This window comes from Haliotis asinina, chromosome 7 (genome assembly GCF_037392515.1).
Source record: "Haliotis asinina isolate JCU_RB_2024 chromosome 7, JCU_Hal_asi_v2, whole genome shotgun sequence".
NCBI lineage: Eukaryota > Metazoa > Mollusca > Gastropoda > Lepetellida > Haliotidae > Haliotis > Haliotis asinina.
The window spans coordinates 63,535,665-63,559,875 of NC_090286.1; the positions used below are offsets into that span (position 1 = coordinate 63,535,665).

The following is a 24,211-nucleotide window of genomic DNA, read 5'->3' on the forward strand; positions in this document are numbered from 1 at the left end:
TGGATTTACAGCCATTGGATCTTTGGACTATTTTATGCAATTGCCATGATGATAAAGCCCAGAAGCAACATTTGTGAAAAGTGGTTTCAACAGCTGTGTAGCGCCAATAGCATATACGTAGTGATTAGGTTTCCATAGCCTGAACGACTGAGGCGACTCGCAAAAACACAACAATTTATGCAGGCAAGAATTATCACTGTGGTTGAAGTTGGAGAACAAGATATGTTTCTTGTGATTACAAGCATCTTGGGTCTGCAATAATAAATATACACTGGTCCCATACTTGGTTGCTTATTTCATTCTTAAGAATTGCTCTTCTTGAAAACTGAAATGTTTGTATACATGTGCATGGAAAGATACAGATAAGCAGTCTGTCACAAAACAAAACTCGGTGTCTGTTCTATTGACACATATTGGTCTGTCTGCCTGCATGCTAATGACAATATACAACTTCAATCATTGCAATTTGAACTTAACATCTATCAGGCTATACAACATCAATAAAATACACTGATTTATGGCTCGTGCACTAGAGTTCTGTCTGTGTCACATAAAGAAATTACATACCGAGCAGGTGTGATACAATGGACACATGACGTTACTAGGTCTGTGGGTTGTAAAGAAACTGTGTCCATTTTACATGGATGACTGGAATGGACGGAAACAGGTGAAAACTCTGATTGTCAATTTCAAGTCCTGCTTTGTACTTTTGACGACTTCCAGCCACCTCAGTATTTGTTGACAGGATTGAACACCAATGCAGAGAGCATGTATTTACAAAACCCAACACCTTCATATACATTCAGTCTAGAACAACATCTATTGTACAAGATGCAATGGTATAGGAGTCCATATCGAAATATTGCACCATGTACAAGAAGTTGTTATCCTTTTAAAGAAGTTGTTATCCATAAAAACTTGCACTTTCTTATTACTCACCAGACTTTTGAACTGCGAATCAAACAGCCCATCTATACAAACACACAATCAGCATTCAGGATATTGGCAAATTAACCAACCAAGGGATGTCATTACACTCGAGTTCACACCAACCCTTTCTGTCTGGGTTCGGTCTCCCGGGTGCTTCTTTTAGAGGGAAGTAAACCCAAGTACAAAATACTGCATTTTTGATTCACACATGTATGCTTATAATTTTTTTTTTTTTCAGCACCTATGTTATATGCCATGAATAAACGATAATTTTGTTGGTTGCACGTGACCTTTAAGGTGGGACAGACTACTGATTGAAAGGATGTATCTGTTGGTGTGAATTGACTTGGGTACATTCACTCTGTCTGGTCTGGTTAAACAGATTTGAGTCTGGTATTATTTTGAAGTTACCAACTCTGACGTCTGGCTTTGTACACTGCTTATGACCAGCACAGGATTTAGAGAACTGATTCCCATTACTGGAATCTCCAAGGGGAGAGCACTCTTTCTAGGCATCCTACTGAATTCATCAGAAAACACTCTTTATTCATGATCCTATCATTTGACGTGCAAGCACATTACAGCGAAAATGGAGTAACAAAATGAATAATTCAACACAGATAGCACAGCTGTTTGAAGAGTTTATTTAACACAAACTAGCATAAAAAAATATGCATTTTGAATTAAACGGATCATACATTCCATACCCTCAATAAAATATTGAGCACATGATCACTTTGACCTGAAAACGTCACAAACACGAGGCATGTGACGTCGGGAGGAGGAACTGGTTTACAATACCCAACATCTGTACAAAGTAACTGAGGTCAAAATTGGTAAATTAGAAGTTCTGGTGACAGGTTCATGACAGAGGTTTGAGATTCATAATGACAAATACAAACACTTTCTCCAACTTTAATCTCCCTTTTCAGCAGTAGTAGATTCGAAGACCTACCTTGTACTGGTGTAACGCGAACCATGTTCCTCTGAAAATGCTATTTTAATAAGAAATTTATTCAAAATATGATTGCTTGAACAATCAATCTCCTTGACAGCAATATCTGACAAATTGACTCTAATGGTTCAATACATTTAAACAAAATAACTTAAACAGGACTCTCTATCCTCTGAAATCTCACAGACAGTTAAATTTCACTTTCCGCATGTTCACTGCTACATCTGTACGTCATACGGCAAAGAAGCTTTCCACACTTGAAGGAACACCTGATTCTTTCAGAATATACCTGTAAATTTGTTAGTCTTCTTTTCAGCAGTAAGTACACAAGTCTAACTGTACTAAAACTCACTTTTACAATACTAGGATATATTTGTAGTATACACTGAGGTCAAGTGACAGCTCTTGGAAGACCCTGCTAGCCATGAAACTCCAGAAAAGCAACTCCGATTAGTATCTACAGATAATGCTAGAGTAGAAGACTAACTTGAATATATGTTCGATTATACAGAATGAAAAAGATGATGCTAAAAGTAAGAAAATGCAGAAATTATGTACATCTGTGCGTTTCACGTATAAGAAAGATGCATGCAAGTTAGAGTAAATTCAATAAACAGACAACACCTGCTTCTGACTTGACATGGACTAGTTGACAGGCACCACCTTCATTAGTACTTGAGTGTTCACAAACATTTCACATTGTTACTCTTGAATGATCAAATCAATTCCTGCATCAAACAACCTGTCATTATTGGAACATCCATAATTGTGAAGTAAACATTCCATTCAACATATCTTATGCTTTGAAAATTCTTCCCTCGATTGTTACTTTGAGGATAAATGCTTTAAACACTTAAATAAAAACATAAAACATAAACTTTGGAGGTAAATATGGCATATGATCCAATAGGAATGTCAATAAAATCTAAAGTCAATAAGTGATAAAACGATGATTGTGTAAATATATACATTCTTTCATTTCATTCTTAATTTAAGCTGCCTAACTAATCTAAACATGGAACTAATAAGCACTTTCATTTGAAATAACACCAAATTCAATTCACCAACACAAGGTATAAAGAATTCTTATTCTCCCAGCAATGAATGATGATGATAAACTTCATTCATAAGTTAAAAAAATGAGGAATATCAGTTGACAAATCACTGTATTGTATAGCATAGTATTGTTAAAAGACATAGGACCTATGTAAATGTTGCCAAATGACATGAATGCTATGATGTAATGATTGCATCGCCTAACTGAATACAAATTGCATAAAAACAATGTATACCAGGTGGATGCTACCAGTATGGGTTGGAAATGTTCAATAGCCTTGTCATTTTATTACATGTGATTATTTGTGATATATTGGCACCTTGTCATGACTTCTGACCACCCAAACACCTTACTTCAAAGGAAAAGTCCAAACTCTAACACTTTCTTCTCCCTGATCAGTTTTGACATAGATAGGGTAAACCTGCTCATGTTCATCCTTATATGGTTGTCTCATCGTCCAACTTCGTAGCCAGGAAAGTAGTGGTTGAGGACAGCGGAGAGGCTGGTGTTGACGGGCATGTTGTACTTCTGAGGTAACTCGAAGCGACACGCAGGGCAGGAGTAGACCTCGGCCTTGAACGATCTCTGGAGACAGGACTGGAAGACAGAATGTTGTTATCATACACAACAGCACATCAAGGTAATCTAAAACAGCCAACTCATGGCTTCCCGCATTGAAATACTATGGACTAAGACCTAGGCCAAAATAATGGCTCTGCCATTGCAAACTGAAGCCCATCAACATGACTCAACGAACTCCTACAACGAACTCCTACAAACCAGTAGAGGTTAGCCATTCTTTCAAGAGGTTCTCCTTGTGGTACATAAAAACATTAAAATGTTCATCTTAAAATACAACTACTTGTAACTATATTTTTCAATAAAATATTTACAAAACACTTGTTTGTTTTTTATTTTGTGAGACCACAGATTGCGAATCAGTGCGAGTCAGGTATTCTGTCAACAACTAAACTTGTGATGGAGTGAAATCTACAACCAATATGGAAATAGATAACACATGCCTACAGAGCTACCTGACTCCTGATGTAAATCAGGCTGGGTTGTGCACATGGCTGGAAACAGCCCAAGCTTTTATGTTGATTGGCTCAAATTAATGACATTAATGGAATGTATGAGGACATGCCAAAACAACTCCCAAAACTACATAGCCCTGAACCAGCGAAGCGTGGCTAGGGGTACAAGGGTTGGGAAAACATAAACAATGCTTAAAGGCCAAAACCTGGGAATTAATTAGCCTTGCTAAAACTTCCTGAAAAAAAAACAAACAAACAAGCACAAGTGTCATTGTACATGTGAAAAGCAGGATATAAACACCAAAAGGTAAACTATTACGGAAACAGATTCCCCAGGCTTCCCGCCTCAAAACGAACACAAGTTTTTCCAACTGGCGGTCGGTTCCCAGTGTAGTAGGCTGGGTAAGGGCCAGAAGTTCAATATGAGCTGTTTTGTGTAGAGCAACATCGATCTGAGAGCGGTATGTGTCAGGGAAGCTATGTCCCCAACCCTTCCACCAGCACAAGTAATGAGGTCTTCCATGTCGAGAAGTGAAGTGAGAAGACATTTTACTTGAAAAGTCAGGGTCAGACAGCCAATTGAGAATAATTGGCATCTTCATGGTGGGCTGAGGTGCTGTCATGGCAGTTGAACCCTGTTCATGCCAGCTACGAAGCACTGTACAAGAAGGTGCTGTCGAGGGACAGTGACATAGAATGGGGTGTGTAAAATGTGGAAATAGTCATGGAGTACCCTGATGATGGAGGTCACAAGGCTCTCAACCAAAACGGGTTATCGTAACTCCAATATCTGAACTAAATCAGCAGAAAAGGGATTCTGAAAGTACCCTATCTACACACCAGCACATCCCATCTAATAACATACTCAATGAAAGCTGAATCACAGAAATGAGAATTGTGTGTGCAACTGCTGCAGGAATTCCACATGCCTGGACATTAGATCCAACACATGCGAAAACACCAAATGAATCCGGGATTCGGGTATAGCGCTCTGTGTCGAGTGAGAATGTGTGCCCGTAAAAGCGATTTAAGTCCTGGTGTGCAGGATCGAACACCAATCTGACTGCTGTCAGTTCCAGCACATTAATGAGCAGGTTGTGACCTTGTAGTCAAGAGACCACAGGTTGTCCAGAACATCACCCTAACCTGTGAGGGATGTATATGGCTGGACTGAAAGTGCTGGTGTCTCCGGGGAAGCCTCTTGGACAGATGCCTTGTGCCGGTGCAATCTCTAACCTTAGACCAGGTACCTATCTCCTCTCAGAGTCTGGACACCATGTCAAAGATGTAAGTGTGCACTGGTGATCTCCGCTGCTACTAAAAATAAGATCATTTTTCAGAAGAAGTCCTCCTTGGGGTACATATAGAGCATTAAAAAGTCCATTTTATTATGCCTGTGACAGTTCTAACAATATTTCAATATACATTTTTTGTCTTTTGAGACCTCCCCTACAGGGCCCCTCACAGCTTAGAGCAGGTAACTCTCGCCGTCTACCTCGTACCTCATTTTTCAGGCTGTCATCATGAATAGTCGGTCCATTCAACAGTCTTCATATAGAATTGTTAGTGGTGTAGCAACAATGTTTGTAGGGAAGAATCAGGGGATTTTCTTAGAAACCCTTCAACAAATATTATCCCCGCCTGAAGCAGATTAGTGCAAAACACAAAATCAGCATGCCTGATAGAATCTGCATGAAGCACAAAAACCTGAGCAAAAAATCCAACCTTGGTTACCTTGATCTACATTGTATGTAATGAAATGTGTGTAAATGTAACACAACATGACTAACAGGAAATATTTAATTCAAGGGCGCTAATGATAAACATCCTTGATTGTCTGAGGCAAAATGTATGAATGTCAAGTGGCATCAGTGTGGCGCTGCACAACGTACAGGGCGTAAACTGTAACAGAGTTGTGCCTGTGTTAGTAGCAGGAACTGTGAAGCAGCAGTCATATATAAACACAAATAAATAGCAACAAATGCATGGGTGATATTTAAATGATACAACCATTTAAATACAGTCGTGCCCTGTTTATCCGAACTTCAGATATCCGGAAAACTCGTCTTCCAAACGAAAATTCCTTAAAAGGAATTCACAATGTTGTAAAATTACTCACCTACTCGGAAATCCGGTTTCCGTAAACGTATAGTCAATTTCACATACTAAACATGAAATTGTGTGCATTTTTTGTCTCGTATATCCGGATGGCTGAGGACCTGTATGTTTACACACGCGATCACCGAGGACCTCGTGTGCCGTAACATGAAAGAAGTCAGCAGTCTTTGAAGCGTGAGAAGATTAACTACCTCTGAGTAGCAAAGTGACACTGAGTTAATTTTGAGGCGTGTCAATTTGTGGGTCACTGTAATTAATTAATCTGGATGATCAAGCAAGCCTGACAGCTTTGAGCGAAAAGACAATTGCTAACTGCTTTCATCATGTAGATATTACTAAATCAAATGAGGACCCACAAGAAGACATGGCCTTGTTGGAATTGCTTATCCGGACAATTTTAGTAAAAACACAAGTGTTCCGATAAATGGGGCACGACTGTACTAAACATAAAATGCAAAGCAGAAAAATGACCAACCACACCTGCGTGTACATACTAGTGAGTCAAGTTGAGTGACACGAAACAAATATGCTTTCAAAATTAAAAAGAAGTTGAAAATACCAAATTTTGGCAAGCCTAACATATTATATGGAAACTTAATATACGAACTCCATTCTACAAGCTATGAAGAAGTAGTCAGGAAACCATGATGGCACGCTTTGCCATTTTGCCTGGCGCAAGGCTTAAAAAACAGTGAACCTATGGCAAAGTTACAACAAAAGATGAATGAGAATATTATTGTACTAAGTCCATCTAACGCCTGTGCACAAGGAAAGGAAACATATATACAGACTGAGACTCTTTTTCACTCATATCTGTAGGACAGCAGACTCAAAACAAACACCAAATGAGTATATTAAACAGAACGACAGCATGAAAAATGAGGCATGAAGTAGACGGTGAGAGTTGGAGGTTCTTGGATGGAGAGGCCCAGAAGGGCCCTATAGAAGTAGTCTCACCAAGACAAAATGAGCGTTGTTTTGTAAATAATTTACCAAAAAACACAGCAACAACGGTCGTGGGATTTAAAAATGGACATTTGAATGCTGTTATGTAGCCCAAGGACTACTTCTAAATAGACAAAAAGTCAGAAGTCACTTGCATTCTTCTTTATCTCATTGACAAACATATGGTGTTAAAACCACTGATGACCAGCTGCCTACCTTGCAGACATTGTGAGAGCACTCCAGTGTGACCGGCTTGACGACCACATCCTGGCAACAAATACAGATGAAAGTCTCCTCCATCTTCTGGATAAATTTCTGGAAACAAAATGACTTGAGTAAGAGAAGGGTTCACACTGCATCAGTCATGGCACTGGACAAACATAATTCTGAATTTATATATATTCAGGGTATGAAAATATATACTGTTTCTCCCTGGGGAGAAATTCTTTGGAAAATATATTTACCCTAGATTGTGACAAAACACCCCAATGAAATGATTACCTTTACCACTAGAGGTCAACGCTAAGCCAACCTCTTCTTCAGCTGACAGTAATTTCACCTAACCCCATCCTACAGCTTCATGATCATGACAATTAAATGGTTGGCTTTGTGCCAAATTGTACGTACCGGTCGCCCCTCCTTAGTGAACTCCATCACCTCCTCCCACAGCTTCTTGTTGACATTGTCCTCCTTGATCTTGTCCAGCTGCTCAGACTCAATCTTGAACTGGGACACCTTTGCCTTCTTGGGGGTACTCACAGGGGAGTCTGAACATAGATCAACTGTTGAATAGGGGTGTGGGTGTGGGTGTGGGTGTGGTGGTGGTGTTAACACGGATCAATTATCAAATAGACGTGCAATCGTGTGTGCACATGAAAAAGGATAACAAAGATTAACTGATGAACAGAGGCATGCATTATGAATCAGTAGCAAAATAACTGGTAGTGAACACAAAACACAGATCCATTGTTACATAGTAATGTGAGTAGTATGTGTTAAAACGTTAACATTTATCAGCTGCGTGTGCATGCTGTGCCTTAATCTCAATTGTTTGTATTACCCTCTGCTTTCCTCTTCTTGCGACCTCTGCCTTTGGGTGTGGCTTCGGCAGCCTCCTCCTTCTCCTTGTCCTTGAGAGCCTGCGCTTCCTGGTATCCATCTGGATACTGTAATCATAACCCAAGTCTTACTGCAACGACTTCTTCACAAACCAATTGTCATCAGCACATAAACAGCGCAGTAGAGAAAACCTTTCGAAAACAAATTTGAAGGAAAAAAAATGCAATAAAAACAACACAAAGTCGTCAATATCCCTTCAGTGGCTAAATATTCCTCATGAATGTCAAATGTTGAAGTGTGTATATGGCATTGTGGAATGAGAGTTTTGAAAGGTTTTTAAGGTCTGCTCCAAAAAGGAAGTCTACCACCAAATTCAGTTGAAGCAAAACTTCTTGCATTGGAAGCACAAAACAAATTTTATTCCGGATTCCAAAAGCACCAAAAGGCACCTGTACACCACCTGACCTGTCCATGTTCCAAGTCCGGTGAAAAAATAGTAAACTGCTTTTAAGTTCTGCTCTGGAAAAAGAGTACACCCACCAAATTCATTCAAAATCCAGCTTGTTGACATGGAAATGCAAAAGATATTTTATGTAGAGTTCTAAAAGTACCAAATGGCACCACCAGCCAATGTTTGATGACGAAATATTGAACAGTTTTACAGTTCTGCTCTGGAAAGAACACTATCACGAAATTCAGTCAAATTCAAACTTGCTGCAATGGAAATGCAGAAACAATTTGGATTCAGAATTCCCAAACTACCAAAAGGCACCAGTACACCACCAGACCTGTCCATCTGCCAAGTTTAGAGAAGAAATTGTGAACAGTTTTAAAGTTCTACTTCAGAAAAAAGCACACCCACCAAATTCAGTCAGTCGAACGTAAAAAATATTTTTACTTAGAAATCCCAAATTACCAAAAGGTACTGCACGAGATGACGGATGGATAGTGCGCATTTTAGCACCCCACACAAAACGTACTGCAGGGGATAATAAATGTTTAGCCTAAATGTTAAGCAGAGTTGGAAACAAAATAATATTTAAGGGAAGGCAGGGGAATAGAGGTTCTTCAAAATTTCATTTGCTAACAAATACTGTACATGTTGAACAAACGTTTAATATAGAAGCTTAATTTATTCATACTGATAGTGACAGTAAATGAATTAGTTTTAATTAATTTTTTTTACTGATTTCTTGTTGGTGTCTCATTTTCTTACTTTCCAGCGAATTAGTAAGCTAAGTTTAAAATTCTGGTCATACTTAAAATGCGAAAAGCAAAAATATTGTGTCCAGACAAAGGTTTATACACTTTCTCCAATCTCTGCAAGTATCTACTCCTGAACATTCCGACAAAATTTAACAAAAGCAAACAGACACACAAAGCTTCAAAACCATGAGTGCAAACACCAAACTCGCACCTGCATTTCAAATCCCATCTGCTTGATGCGTTTCTTCCCAGCGGCAGACCATGGTGATGGCGTGGGATCATCTCGACGCAGCAGATATCTCCAAACCAAGAAGCCAGACTTGCCTGCCTCTGGCCAGTACTTCACTATCTGTAAAGAACACAATCTTCACTACATTAAAGTTCACTAGCCAAAAGATGGAAACTTAGATACTTATCAGATATTTCTGATTTGATTAACAATGGACATTTTCACTGTCGCAAATTTTAAAAGCATAATATTCATTCATTGTTATTTTTGGACAAGCAGTCAACTAACCTCATTATATATATTAGAAGGCTTCTGACGTACAACAAACAACCTACCTTGTTAGTACTGTCATAACCACTGCTATCTAGTGAATACCATCTTAACAACTGCCATCTATGGGTGCCTACTGAACTCACCTTGCAAATACTGTCATAACGATTGCCATTTGGCCGTGAATATTGAACCCACCTTGTAAATACCGTCGTAACGATTGCCATCTAATGGTGCATATTTGGAGTGTCGGCTTCCCTTGCAGTTTCGGACCACTCTCACAGGCTTCCCATCTCGCCAACCCTCCTTGGAATCTCCACCATTCTTTGCATTAATGGGTGCATTGCAATTCTTGGCTAAAGCTCTGCACACACAGCATATAGCTCATGTAAGAATTTAGCAGACAGCAAAATGATTGAAAAGGTTTATAATTTTCTACATTACAGCATAGCACCAAGCGAAGGTAAACATAATCGCAAGGAACAGTACATAAGCAGCCCATCCCCACCATCACAAACAACATGCATTTCCAGCAAGGAAAAATTACTTGTCTACTTAAAGTGTCAAACCAAGTATTGTACTTCATCCCTAAATTTGTTTTACTTGTCGAGCAGCACAACTTATGGTTCTTCTACACAAACAATAAAACCTAACATTTGTTTGTAGATAACAGTTATCGTACTGCTTTTCAAAATAAACTTGCAAACTTTCATTGATGTTTCTGAGCCCCTTTGTGTTTCTTGTTCTCACTGCTTGGATAAAGTTAAGATATGAAAGGGCTTTCTTTTTTTTCCCCACTACAACCAACCACCAGTTAGTCCAGTAACTGATATCTTCAACAAAGTCCAACGCATTTGGATGACAACCACAATTAGCAAGACCAAATAACTCAACCACCAATCATCTCCTTCGACAAGCATTAGCTACAAACAAGAACTGGGAAGACATATGTTTTTTCATTATTTCATCTGGTCTCAGTGACGACATGCGGAGAGAAAACAAAATGAGTGATCACATGAAAGGATAAGTGTCCTCTTATTTCTTCCAAGTTTCTCCACAAGCTTTGCATCACACAGCTTGAGAAGAAACCTGGAAAAATTAAAGGAACACTTATCCTTTCATGTAATCCTTTATTTTTTCTCCTCAGTATATGCTGACCATAACAATGAGCTTAAACATTGCCACTGCCACTAGTTTTTGACAATACAAAAAGGCAAATGCATACTACTTACTTGTTCATTCTGGTCAGTACTTGATCACATGACTGTTCTGCTGTACGTTTATTGCCAGAGAGGTCACGACCCCCACTTCCTGTATATGTGAATTCATCACCATCATCCTGAAGTAGCATCACAAAAGTTGCATCAACATCACACCTGTTCTACTTGGTCATCTTGCAAGAAAAACACTGAGTCCCATTATTCCTTACAACTTGCCCCAGGTGAAATCTGGGAGAGCTATATCCGACATCTAGTGTCAATCCTGCCCCAACCCAATTGCAGTAGCATCTGGTTACCCCACATTAATCACTCTAGGACACTTCTAACACAAATACAAATTTAAAGTATATGGAATTGTTTACCCTAGTGTTGGTTCATGGATGCACATACCTTGTCATCCTCGTAGCCTCCTGACAACACTATGGAGTAGGCTCCCTCATCTTCACGGCCATGAATACCAGCAACATGGGGACGATGACATCCTGCTTCGCTCACCTGACACAGATACAAGTCAATCTTAACCACACAGCCCAATAAACACAGGAAATAGTGTCAAAGGCTCAAACGTAACAAACATCATTCAAAGTGTTGATTGAAAGATTAATCTGTGAACAGTTTCAATTCTGTTGGTGTCATGTATTAAGAGTTTAATCTTATAAACACTGTCTTTAAAGGGTTCTGTGACTGTCAACTTTACAGCATTTTTCTACCAAAATTTTCCTTCTGAAGGCGTTTATTTCAGGATGTCTATGATTTAGAAAGTTTAACCTACACTTTCCTTCTTGTTACCAAGTACTTGCACTCCAAGGGACCATGAGGATCTATTGATATCTCCATCAGACATACCTGTACCCTGAACTTCCACATCATGCCCACCTCAACTCCTGGCACTGGGCCAAAGTGGTTGGGAGGAACAAGCGTACACATCTTAGTCCGTCCCACACAGGCCATACCCTGAATGAAAATTCAACAATTTAATCAACACTTACAAGAACACTATCATCGCATAACTTTGGCAAAACATCTCTTGCTGTTTAGGTAGGTAAGTTGTCATGTGCCGTTTTGTTTCAAATCCCTCCATCTAATGACCAACCATATACACCCTCTTGTGGGTGTACTGCTGTAAGATTACAAACTAGATGTCTTCATGCATACATGGCAGATGAACACATACATGCAATCAAATTTCCACTTTCCGTTCGTGGGGTAAAAATGTTTCATACCTTTCCCCAGTCACGACTGCTTTTGGAAGTAGCAGACGCCATCTTTGATTTCTTTTTGCTCTCCTTTAGTTTCTCTCCAGCCTTGACTACACTGCTGGTGTCCACTTTGCAGGATGGACAGTACCTGAACAAGCAACACCATAGTCAGTCACTTCCAACATCAACCTGGATGCATTCCTTCTACAGGGACACAAACTTAGCAACATTATGGTAGCAGACTTTCAATATGTACTAGTCTATGTTAACATTTTTGTATCAATAGGCTATTCGCAAGAAAAATGGTTGTACATTTCCAACTGCTACATGAAAGGAAAGCAAAGGTCACTCAGTTAGAGAGACATGGTATTCTGAACCTGGCCCACTAATGTCTTGATGTACTCTGAACCAGGTCTATTTACATCTGGAGATGAGACTTCCTTACCACTCATCTTCATCTGGCACGGTCTCTAGGGGCGGGTTAAGGCAGTCCAGGTGATATGCCTGATCACACTCATCACACAGGATCTGTCGGCCCGGGTTGTCCTTCCCTCCACACACGCAGCATGCACAGTGTTTACACTTCCTTCGGGGGTTGTCATGGCAATGATCACACTCTGGCTTGTTCTTACCTGCCCAACATTCACCATATTACTGTGATCAACCACTTCCCTCTTTCAGATTATTTATCTAGCAACATGTGCTAATTAAATGCAGGATCAGAAGCAGCTCCTTACAAATGCCACCAAATCTTCCCCCTGAAAACACGCCCCATGAACCATTTTGATTTCTGGCAACATAACCCGTCATCTTGTAATCGTAATGCTGGGACATCTACAGTAAAAATGGGACTTCCAATTCAATGACAACACATCAGCTCAAGGTAAATATTCCCAAGGCAAGAGAATATTAAACAGTGCCTTCCATATTCTGATCAAGGAACCTGACCTCAATCATAGCCTATAACGTTGATCCTTAGGTTCAGTTTCAAAGAAGTGCGCAAGCCCTTATAACACATATGTGTATCTGAGCTCATTTGTGGAACATCATGCTAAGCCTTGGATGTAGGTCAAACAAGAAACGTACGTTTGGCAGGGGATATTGCAGGATTATCGGCATCTCGCATTTCATTGAGTTGAGTGCCGGCCTTCTCGATACTGAAGATCTCATCCACAAACAGAATCTTGCAATCCTCAAGAGGCATGAGGTCAGCACTGAAACAGAAAAGACCATCAACATTCACTAACACTTTTCTCAGGAGGGTGGGTTCTTTTTTTGTGTTCTTCAATGCTGCATTCAGTAGTATTAGAGTTATATGGCTGTGGCCTGTAAACAAGTAAGTCTGGACCAGACAATCCACAGATAAAAAATCTTTGCAATGACATGTAAACTAAGTCAGAGAGCATTATTTTGCTAACTGTCTCTTACAAGCTGAAGATCAAATCAGATGACCCGTACAGATCAGTTACTACAACATGCTGCAGTAGATGTGTAGACATTGATGCATTTAGCTTCCCTTCAAGTCTACTCTAGAAATTAAAGGGGCACTGATGTGGAGCAATTTCCGTGGACTGGTTGTTTCTTTGGTTATTATTTTCCTCCCGCGAGTACACGGATGATATCCCAGAATTTGTGACTGCTTCGTGACCTTTGCTGCGCAGTCTGTATGCGCAATTGAGAGTTTAATTATAGACAGATCAACTAAGGTGAAGTAATTTTTACCTCATTACAAATGTATTACGAAAACAAATGAAACACTTTGAAGGTTAATCATCTGCCAGTGGTAGAAATGGTAAAAACTATTAGGACGGAAAAATAATGAAGCCAGTGTATGTCTTTATATTTTGTCCCCAATTAATTTATAGTCATACTTGTATGATTTCAAAAATTAATAAAAGAACACACAGTCTGCTTATACTTATAGTAAATTTCTGACATGACTGTAACATTTAACCACTGTATAGACTGCCAATGTGGATCCTAATTCACACACGCCCTATGCGCGATCTAGTGTGTGTTTCTGTCATATAGATTCTGCTGAATGCTTCAACAAATAAAACAAAATGCAATTAATGAATGTAAAACAAACTAATTTTATAGCAAATGTCAGGCTACTACCTTGTTCAGGAATGTATCCATCAATATCCAAAATAAAGAACGATATTCCATTCATCTGCAGCTGGTAAATAATCCTGCTCTATGTCGTTCGTCTTCCAACAGTCAAATTTGCGAAAAAGTGACACATCATTTCAGGTCTTTCACATTGGTGAAAACCTGATAACCTCTCATTGGTCACTCCAGATAGCATACCTGGCAACTAATTGTATGATGCCATTCTAAGTAATTTAGTTAACCTATAATGAGCAATCAATCAATCAACTCAATTCTGGTGAATTCTTTGAAGGGAGGATGTTGTTTTTACACTCCCACTTTATGACAGTGTGCAGTCAGTATTGATTAGAACATCTACACACACTGCCTTTTGACAAATCCGCTAGAGGATAAAAGCAATTAATCAATCAGTTTGTTATCGGTTCATCCTTTGATAAACCCTAACATGCACATATTACATAACATGTCATACATTTGCCACATCAGACCTTAATTCATAATGTTGAGTATTTACTCCATTTAGGAGAAATGCCAAATGGGAATCTTTGTCGAGTAATCTGAGTGGTGTCACCACTAATTGAACCTGTGATAAATTCATTAACTGACCTTCAAGTGAATGATGACAAATAACATGTGTAGGTTTATACCATCGAACACAAGGAAGATGTAATCTCTGTGTTGCATGCAGCCTGAAAACACCTATGGGCCGAAACTGTTTTGAGGATACCAACGGCACTTTGTTGTTGCATAAGAAATACATACAGGCATTTGCCGTGTACTTGGGTAAATAGGTGTTATCATTTTTTTTTAAGTGAGAAAATTTTCAGATTTCTCTACTAATGGCAAAGTCGTTTTTAGTTTACGAATTCAGGTGATTCAACTGTATGTTTTTATTATTATAGATAATAAACCAGGGTAGCTACTAAAACTTCCGTATAATTTTTGCTATGACAGCTGGGCCAACCCTCAAAATTGTCTGAATATAAAGCTTTGAATCCCTCAGACTTATATGCAACAAATGGCTTGCTATATGCCTGTAGACATAATATTTTCATCTGACATGATTAAATATCGTGGTAAAAACACAGAATAGGATCAAATTGGATCAGTCACTATACCATCCAGGCATCAGAAAAATGAAACTACACTAATGGGATATTTTGTTACAATCAGACAAGGAATACCATGGATATTTTTTAAATAATGGCATATGATGGGCATCCAGCCTCCTGACTGTTTAGGTTGAAGAAATTCTGCGGATGTGGACAGGAACCTAGCCCCTTTGTCTGTCACGGTCGTGGGAGCAGTTGCTGACCAATTTGCAGCTTGGTTTCGTAAGCAGACCGTGGGCGAGAAACATTATTCGCTCCGCATCAGTGCCTCTTTAATGAAACTGTATTTTCTTCAAGGAATACCCATGATTAAAATCACGGGTCAAAAACACCTTCAATTCCACACCCGATGACTCTCACCCGATGAAGACTGTTCCCATAAGTTCCTTGATTGTTCGTGTGTCTCGCTTCCCTGACACGATGCAGTCATACCAGAACCCCCTCTCAGCATGGTCATCATAATTGTAGTTGACCAGCACATGATCGCCACACTTTACATCGCTTAGCTTCACCTTCTGCCTGGCTCGGGGTCGGATGTTATTTGAACTGACCTCAACCACATCTTCCTCGTACCTGTGTCAACACAAATGACAAATCAGTGCAGTGATATATTCCGAGACAGAGGGCTGTGTAGATGATATGCATGTATACAGAGTAGGGCTGTGTAGATGACATGCATGTTATCTAATACAGAGTAGGGGTGTGTAGATGACATGCATGTTATCTAATACAGAGTAGGGCTGTGTAGATGACATGCATGTTATCTAATACAGAGTAGGGCTGTGTAGATGACATGCATGTTATCTAATACAGAGCAGGGCTGTGTAGATGACATGCATGTTATCTAATACAGAGTAGGGCTGTGTAGATGACATGCATGTTATCTAATACAGAGTAGGGGTGTGTAGATGACATGCATGTTATCTAATACAGAGCAGGGCTGTGTAGATGACATGCATGTTATCTAATACAGAGGAGGGGTGTGTAGATGACATGCATGTTATCTAATACAGAGTAGGGGTGTGTAGATGACATGCATGTTATCTAATACAGAGTAGGGGTGTGTAGATGACATGCATGTTATCTAATACAGAGTAGGGGTGTGTAGATGACATGCATGTTATCTAATACAGAGTAGGGGTGTGTAGATGACATGCATGTTATCTAATACAGAGTAGGGCTGTGTAGATGACATGCATGTTATCTAATACAGAGCAGGGCTGTGTAGATGACATGCATGTTATCTAATACAGAGCAGGGCTGTGTAGATGACATGCATGTTATCTAATACAGAGCAGGGGTGTGTAGATGACATGCATGTTATCTAATACAGAGTAGGGCTGTGTAGATGACATGCATGTTATCTAATACAGAGTAGGGCTGTGTAGATGACATGCATGTTATCTAATACAGAGTAGGGCTGTGTAGATGACATGCATGTTATCTAATACAGAGCAGGGCTGTGTAGATGACATGCATGTTATCTAATACAGAGCAGGGCTGTGTAGATGACATGCATGTTATCTAATACAGAGCAGGGGTGTGTAGATGACATGCATGTTATCTAATACAGAGTAGGGGTGTGTAGATGACATGCATGTTATCTAATACAGAGTAGGGGTGTGTAGATGACATGCATGTTATCTAATACAGAGTAGGGGTGTGTAGATGACATGCATGTTATCTAATACAGAGCAGGGCTGTGTAGATGACATGCATGTTATCTAATACAGAGCAGGGGTGTGTAGATGACATGCATGTTATCTAATACAGAGCAGGGCTGTGTAGATGACATGCATGTTATCTAATACAGAGCAGGGCTGTGTAGATGACATGCATGTTATCTAATACAGAGTAGGGCTGTGTAGATGACATGCATGTTATCTAATACAGAGTAGGGCTGTGTAGATGACATGCATGTTATCTAATACAGAGTAGGGCTGTGTAGATGACATGCATGTTATCTAATACAGAGTAGGGCTGTGTAGATGACATGCATGTTATCTAATACAGAGTAGGGCTGTGTAGATGACATGCATGTTATCTAATACAGAGTAGGGCTGTGTAGATGACATGCATGTTATCTAATACAGAGTAGGGCTGTGTAGATGACATGCATGTTATCTAATACAGAGTAGGGCTGTGTAGATGACATGCATGTTATCTAATACAGAGAAGGGCTGTGTAGATGACATGCATGTTATCTAATACAGAGTAGGGCTGTGTAGATGACATGCATGTTATCTAATACAGAGTAGGGCTGTGTAGATGACATGCATGTTATCTAATACAGAGTAGGGCTGTGTAGATGACATGCATGTTATCTAATACAGAGTAGGGGTGTGTAGATGACATGCATGTTATCTAATACAGAGTAGGGCTGTGTAGATGACATGCATGTTATCTAATACAGAGTAGGGGTGTGTAGATGACATGCATGTTATCTAATACAGAGTAGGGCTGTGTAGATGACATGCATGTTATCTAATACAGAGTAGGGCTGTGTAGATGACATGCATGTTATCTAATACAGAGTAGGGCTGTGTAGATGACATGCATGTTATCTAATACAGAGTACCCACAACCTATGTAGTTGGATGTGATTTGTTTCGCTATTCATGTAGGGTGACTTATATGCACTGTTCATGCACCAAATTAAGGATATTCCTTTACGGGGAAAATTTGCAGAAGTAACCAAACACCAGCTAATAACGTAACTGACTATTACAGATTAATTAAACCTGCAGCCTCAATTAATTAAAATACTGACATGATTACAAGTACTGGTCAAGTAGCGATTTACTTTTATGTTAGTTATTTTGAACTGTTATGTGTATGTTAACATAAACATACAACAAAAACAAAAATTTACAAAAAAAATAAGAGGTGCTAAAAGACAATCGGCATCAATGAATGAGAAGCTTACTTTCAAGGCAGTGGAGACTAATCACATTTTTTACCATGTTAACCGAGGCTATTTTTTCTAAATTAGAATACTGCTGAATTCTACTGTTGAAGACATCACCAGTAGACACTGACTACTGGTATGATAAAATTTTTATGAACTAATTCCTCAGTGTGACAAGGTCATAATAACTGCTCAAAAATAGGAAATATAAGGGGATTAAAAAAAGGACAAGTCATGTAACTTTTACAATTCTGGTTGTATATTATATTTAAAAGATGCCACAACAAGGGGATGAGTTTGCTTCTCGGTCTAGATATTCAACATCGGCAGATTGTAGTGAGGCCTTTCACCCAGGTGCCTTTCACAAACATGAATACTACTGTGCCAAGCTACACCCACATGCAACTGCTACATTGTTGACTGAACTCTTTTCACACAGCAACCTTTACTAAGGTTAACCTTACGTTCCATTCCTTAACACTGCACAAAGGTTATCTTAGTGACTTACGATCACCTTAGTGCCCTGTGAAAGAAGTTCCAGTAATGACTATAGCACATACAACACTGACGTAGGGATCTACTGTACACAGTACCAGCATCAGGAACAATAGTTAAGAAGCTACCAAGATTGTTTATCGCTGGAAAGTCAATTTCTTGTCAACCAATCACAGGGAATGTCTTCTGACCATCTGCCTTAACACGATGCTATGATAATATACCAGAAAGTTTCACATCTTTACAACACGTCAACAGTGTATACATAGTAAGTAATGATTTTCAAGGCAGTAAAGATCACAGAAATATCAAAACACAGTCATCATCATGATCAGTTACTATAAAGTATATTACTGGTTGGATTGTGTGCTACTTTCAAAATCTACAATTCCTATAGAAGATTAGGAATATCTGAATCTTGAAGAGTACAAACACTGGTTGTGGTAAGAAGTATCCCACTAGTGTTGGGAATTGGTTGAAATTTCCTAATGATGATTGTTTCATTACCATTATTAATAAAAATATTTGGTTGGCATCGCTTTTTAGATTTTCCTTTCCAGATTGTTACTGCAGATATGATGCAAGTTGCTACTTAAAGGTGATGACTAACATATCATGACCATACAACTCATCTCCCATGAAATATTAAGTCATGACTTTTCATTTAGGAAGTTTTCAAAGGATTGAACATGTTTTCAGACAACTTCAAAGATATGTTTCATCATCTAGCATTTCAAAGGTCAAAACAGTAAATCCAAATTTTTGAGTGTATGATTACGGCAAAATGTGATCAATTGCTTGGTCGTTTGGTCACTGTGACCAATACTTAATTATATCAATTGATTAGAACACCAATACCTGCAACCTCAAAACAGATGGCCAATGAGATAACGTTCCTGCTGGAGAAAACGACATCCCAGCAGCCCAAATGAACAAGTAAATACATTTAAGGTCTCATACTTTTACATCCAGTAGTCTTTAACTGCTACACAAGACCACATATGTATGTGCACGTGTTAACCTAATGAAAATAAGAGAATGTAAACCCAGTAAATTCAAAACCGTTTGTTTTATATCCCCAGTAAAACATACAACTACATAAATAGCGAAAAAACTTTGACCTGTAATGAAACTTACCCCTCAAAAATTATATGATACACATATCCATCAGTGGTCTTAGGGTTGATAATGTCTTTGGATGACTCGAACTTTTCATTTGCATTTTCATCCACACTTTTCATTTCAACATTTGTGTCATTCTCACTTTTTATACATTCCTTGGAATTTTCACTGTTGTCTGTTGTTCCAGGAGTTGATTCTGTGTTTGTATTCTCACTCTTTACCTCCTGACTGCCTTCATCCTGCTGGGAATCTGGGTTTGCAATGTCTCGTTTCACTGGTGTTGTTGTTCCACCACAATCCATCACTTCATGTTTAACACCGACTTTCGCCTTTTCTTTTTCCAACATACTTTTGAACTCAGCATTTTCACCGAGTATCGTCCGAGATGTAGATGCTGAAGTTTTACTACTGTCTGATTTTGATGAACTAACATCCTCTTCTTTTCCATCTTTCTTCTTTCTAATTTTCAAGATCTTTGCTTCAAACCAAGCCCCAATGGTGACATCTCTAGCATCGATGACATCACCGTGCTGCCAATAAAAAATAATCATGATACCAGAAACCACAGATAAAAGCTATATGCAATAAAGGGTGATAATTCTAGTCAACACTTGGCCTGATTGTACTGTTAATTATGCAATCTTTTCTCTGTGGGGGAAAAATAATGGTTTGCACAGATGGAGCCCCATTGAGACAAACTGCATTGGAACATTTTCATCCACATTCTTCTACAATATGACTGAATGTGACCATTTTAAGATGGATAACAATCCCTCAATGTCAAAGAGGTGCACGTGTGTTGAAAAGCATGATTGAAATTATTTGCACTGATCCAGTAATTAGGATTGGATTGTTAATTTGATTTGATTATTCACCAGAGTCAAACACCTGCCTCGAGGGCTTCAGATAAGATTTACTCATGTGGGTATTGTACCCACTGCATATTTGAAGTGGGTATCATGAATATTAATTGGATATTTCATATTCCGTTACCCACTGCATTCAAATATGAGGGTATTTCATTTTACTCACCTAAGCATAAATCACTGAGTATGCTTACCAAGCAGCCGTACCTCATCAAAATCAATTTAAAATATTTTGGAAATGATTTCATAAAAAATCACTCATCCGATACTGACAGTACTCCACTAGTCCTATACAAACAGTGCAACTTGACAGCAACTGATGTCTTTTTCTTTACATAAGAGTTTTTAAAAATATATTCCATTAATGTATATTTTAAACATTTTGCATATCTAACATTTTGAATGCGTAATTTGTATGCAACAATTATTTTTCAAGGTGTAATTTTCTATGCATATTTTACTCGGATATGCAACTTATCTGGGCCTCTGTATGCCTTAGCCATCCACGTACAGCCTTGGTGTGCTCACCTTGTACAAACTGTCGGAGCAGTCCTCATCTTCTGTCTCACAGCTCCCGGAGGCAGTCTCTGGCTTTGGAGATGGAGGCTGAAGGGAGACAATCGCAGCTTAGTGTTAATTCAAACTGGCAAGAAATCACCATTCCCCCTTCTTTGTTACGAGTATTGTGTAGCAAAATATAATAGGGGAATGAGCTACCTTCTGGTTTTCCTTATCCGAGCTATTTCCGTCCTCTCCTGCACTGGAGTAGCCAGAGCTCTGACTGTGTTTGTCTGCAGAATCTGATGTTGCTCTACTCCCTGGGGTTACCAGCAGCTGGATCAGGTCATTCACATTGACACCATAGTCAAACAAGGTATGGGCATCTACAAGCTGGAAAAACAAAATGTAAACAGTAAGAATACCTGCAGCAATAGAAACCTTACAATAGTGGCTCTATACAGTAATTTAACAAACACTCATTGGGATTCTGAAGTCAGTAAAGGATGATTCCCAAAGTGTAAATCGTCCATTGTCAGATCACATTATCTGCTGCATTTCAATCTGTTACAGTGGCCAGAAAGACTTAATTCCACCCTATCCCCTTTAAATTCCATCCTAATCAAATCATATCACTTAAATATATATCCTTCATATGATAAGGATGAGTCTTCATCATGTTTCTTTATTTGTATCTGAGCATACTCAAAGATATATTCAGTTTTTAACAATGTCACTCAAAGATATCGTTCATTACCTTTCAAACTGAGGGGGAATACAATTAAATATACAAAGTTATTATTCATGGCGGTCACAGATAAAATCCAAAATTATCCCCATTTTTTAGCTTTCAGTTTTCTGACTGCGCTCAAGACAAAGAGGACTTTTTCTCAATGTAATCATATAACTGAGACCTGGTCTGACTCTCAAAGATGTGCTAGATTTCTGACAGACAGTCTAAATTTACAGCTAGCCAGCCCGATGGTCTGGTAAGTGTTTAAGGAAAGAGTTCCTTCCATTCCCCAATTATTCTTTCTTCCACAGATTAACAGACGTAACACTAAGTGTTTCAACACCATACTATTGTACTTAATTAGGGGACTTTCAGTTATTTTGAAAATTGATGCGCTAGATTTTGTTAATAATTCTACTATATATCAAATTATAAATATTATTAGGGATGGAAGAATGGGAGGAGCTCTTTCCACGTCAAGATAACATGTTATATAAATCGGGGTAAATTCCCATATCATAAAATCTGATAATTGATTGTAACTGAAAATTGAGCTTTTGGGGGGATTGTATGGTCTTGTTTTGGGCTGGTAACATTTGAAGTTACCACCACTGATGGTAACTGATGGCTTACTTCATTCACAGAGTTGAATCACTTCTGCTGACAATAGTGATGGGCTCCCTTTGTGGGGAACTTGTGCAGTGAACTGCTCTACAGTGTCCTAAGTGGACATTTCCTGATCAACCGTAAAGATTATTTAGATGGGGTACAATGACATGTTTTTAAGGAAGAAATGATTCTGATGATTTTCACTTGGCAAGAAAACTTTACCAAGTTGATTTATTTAGATGATGTTGACGGTGTTTTACCTCACACTGTCAGTTACGAAGGAACTCATTTTCAAAATGACCTGAGGTCATGACTCGCCACAGACAGTGCGACCTAAAACGCCAGGCCTGATGCACTTGTATCTTTCAGTGACTTTTGCATATGCACACAAACCCACAATATTTCAGATGGAACGACGGCAATACACGTTCAGAACATAATAGTATATACTACACACCATTCGTACACTATATCGAAAATTGTAATGACCAAACAATAAAGTATCCAAAACAAGGTCGGTAAAACTCATTTTGCATAAGCGCAACACCAATAAAAATAGATAAACAGTTACTTTGTAATGAAAACAAATGCCATAGGGGTTAAAATGTGAAACAAAAATGATCAACCTGTTTTCCTCGAAAAAAAAGACGCTGTGTTTCCACCGGGGCTTCGAATGGATCCACTAATTTTTTGCGCAACTCCTCTATTTTCGTCAGTTTTGACAAGTCATCCACACGAACAGTCTTCTTTCCATCTATGCTTCGGACCTGGATCCACATCGTGGCTTGTCTGTACAGATTTAACCACTTGTGCTTTTACTTAGCCCGAGCACACAATGTTGACAAACCCTGTTCTGCGTCACATGGAATACTGGCGGGAAAATCTGTCACATGGTACAACAATATCCTATTTATAGATATTCATTGAAAAGGAGGAATGGTAACACCGAAACGGGAATGTGTCTATATTCCGCCACTGTTCACGATAACTAGATTGTTGTAGTGCTGCAGTTTAGTTCTATCAGCTATAGAGAATACAAAACCAGTCATTAATCAAAAAAGTCGACTTTGAAAGTGTTTCTTGAAAGGCGAAGGGGCTGTAAAACATCATCCTTAATCCCCAATCATGTGTTATGTAAACATCATCCACCATTGGCTCCCCAATCATGTACATCGTCCTTAATCCCCTACCTGTGTTATGTAAACATATCCCATCATCTGTAATGTATTACCATTGTCTTCTATCATTGTTATCATAACTGTCGGGTTCCAATCAGCGCTTGTTTATACTGGCTTCCAGCTTTCGTTAAGTCACTCCACTTGTTACTTTGTTATTGTTTTACCTGTACATATAAATATAGCTCTGTACCCCATTCTCTATCACCCGATGAAGGAGTAAGCATTAACTCCGAAACGTTGTGTTCTCATATAAAGAAGTTGATATCCATAAAATCTTCATCCTTATGCATTTCACTTCTAAATGCCCTTCAAAGACTTAACCAGGGTTGTTTATGGTGTCTATTTTCACTTTCGCT

General features: G+C 38.9%; 1 protein-coding gene across 1 annotated transcript; it reads right to left on the reverse strand.

Annotated features, from left to right (window-relative positions):
* Window positions 1-1,555: 1,555 nt before the first annotated feature.
* Window positions 1,556-24,211, reverse strand: LOC137290577 (E3 ubiquitin-protein ligase UHRF1-like). Its single transcript, XM_067821615.1, has 17 exons — window positions 23,304-24,211; window positions 21,555-21,728; window positions 21,366-21,443; window positions 19,987-20,501; window positions 15,807-16,019; window positions 13,309-13,436; window positions 12,668-12,854; window positions 12,247-12,370; window positions 11,870-11,977; window positions 11,414-11,518; window positions 11,036-11,142; window positions 10,002-10,167; window positions 9,516-9,653; window positions 8,100-8,205; window positions 7,667-7,806; window positions 7,256-7,354; window positions 1,556-3,539 (listed from the first exon to the last, which is right to left on the reverse strand). Exons 1-17 carry the CDS (start codon window positions 23,454-23,456, stop codon window positions 3,393-3,395), a joined length of 2,688 nt encoding a protein of 895 aa, XP_067677716.1. The 5' UTR covers window positions 23,457-24,211; the 3' UTR covers window positions 1,556-3,392.

Bases quoted from the DNA above. Each gene is read 5' to 3' on its own strand.
- LOC137290577 (XM_067821615.1), bottom strand. From the start codon at position 23,456: ATGTGGATCCAGGTCCGAAGCATAGATGGAAAGAAGACTGTTCGTGTG. The intron at 12,855-13,308 runs GTACGTTTCTTG...AATGTTGGGCAG, and splicing joins TGCAATATCCCCTGCCAAAC to GTAAGAACAAGCCAGAGTGT. The intron at 9,654-10,001 runs GTGGGTTCAATA...TGTTCTTTACAG, and splicing joins GTTACGACGGTATTTACAAG to ATAGTGAAGTACTGGCCAGA.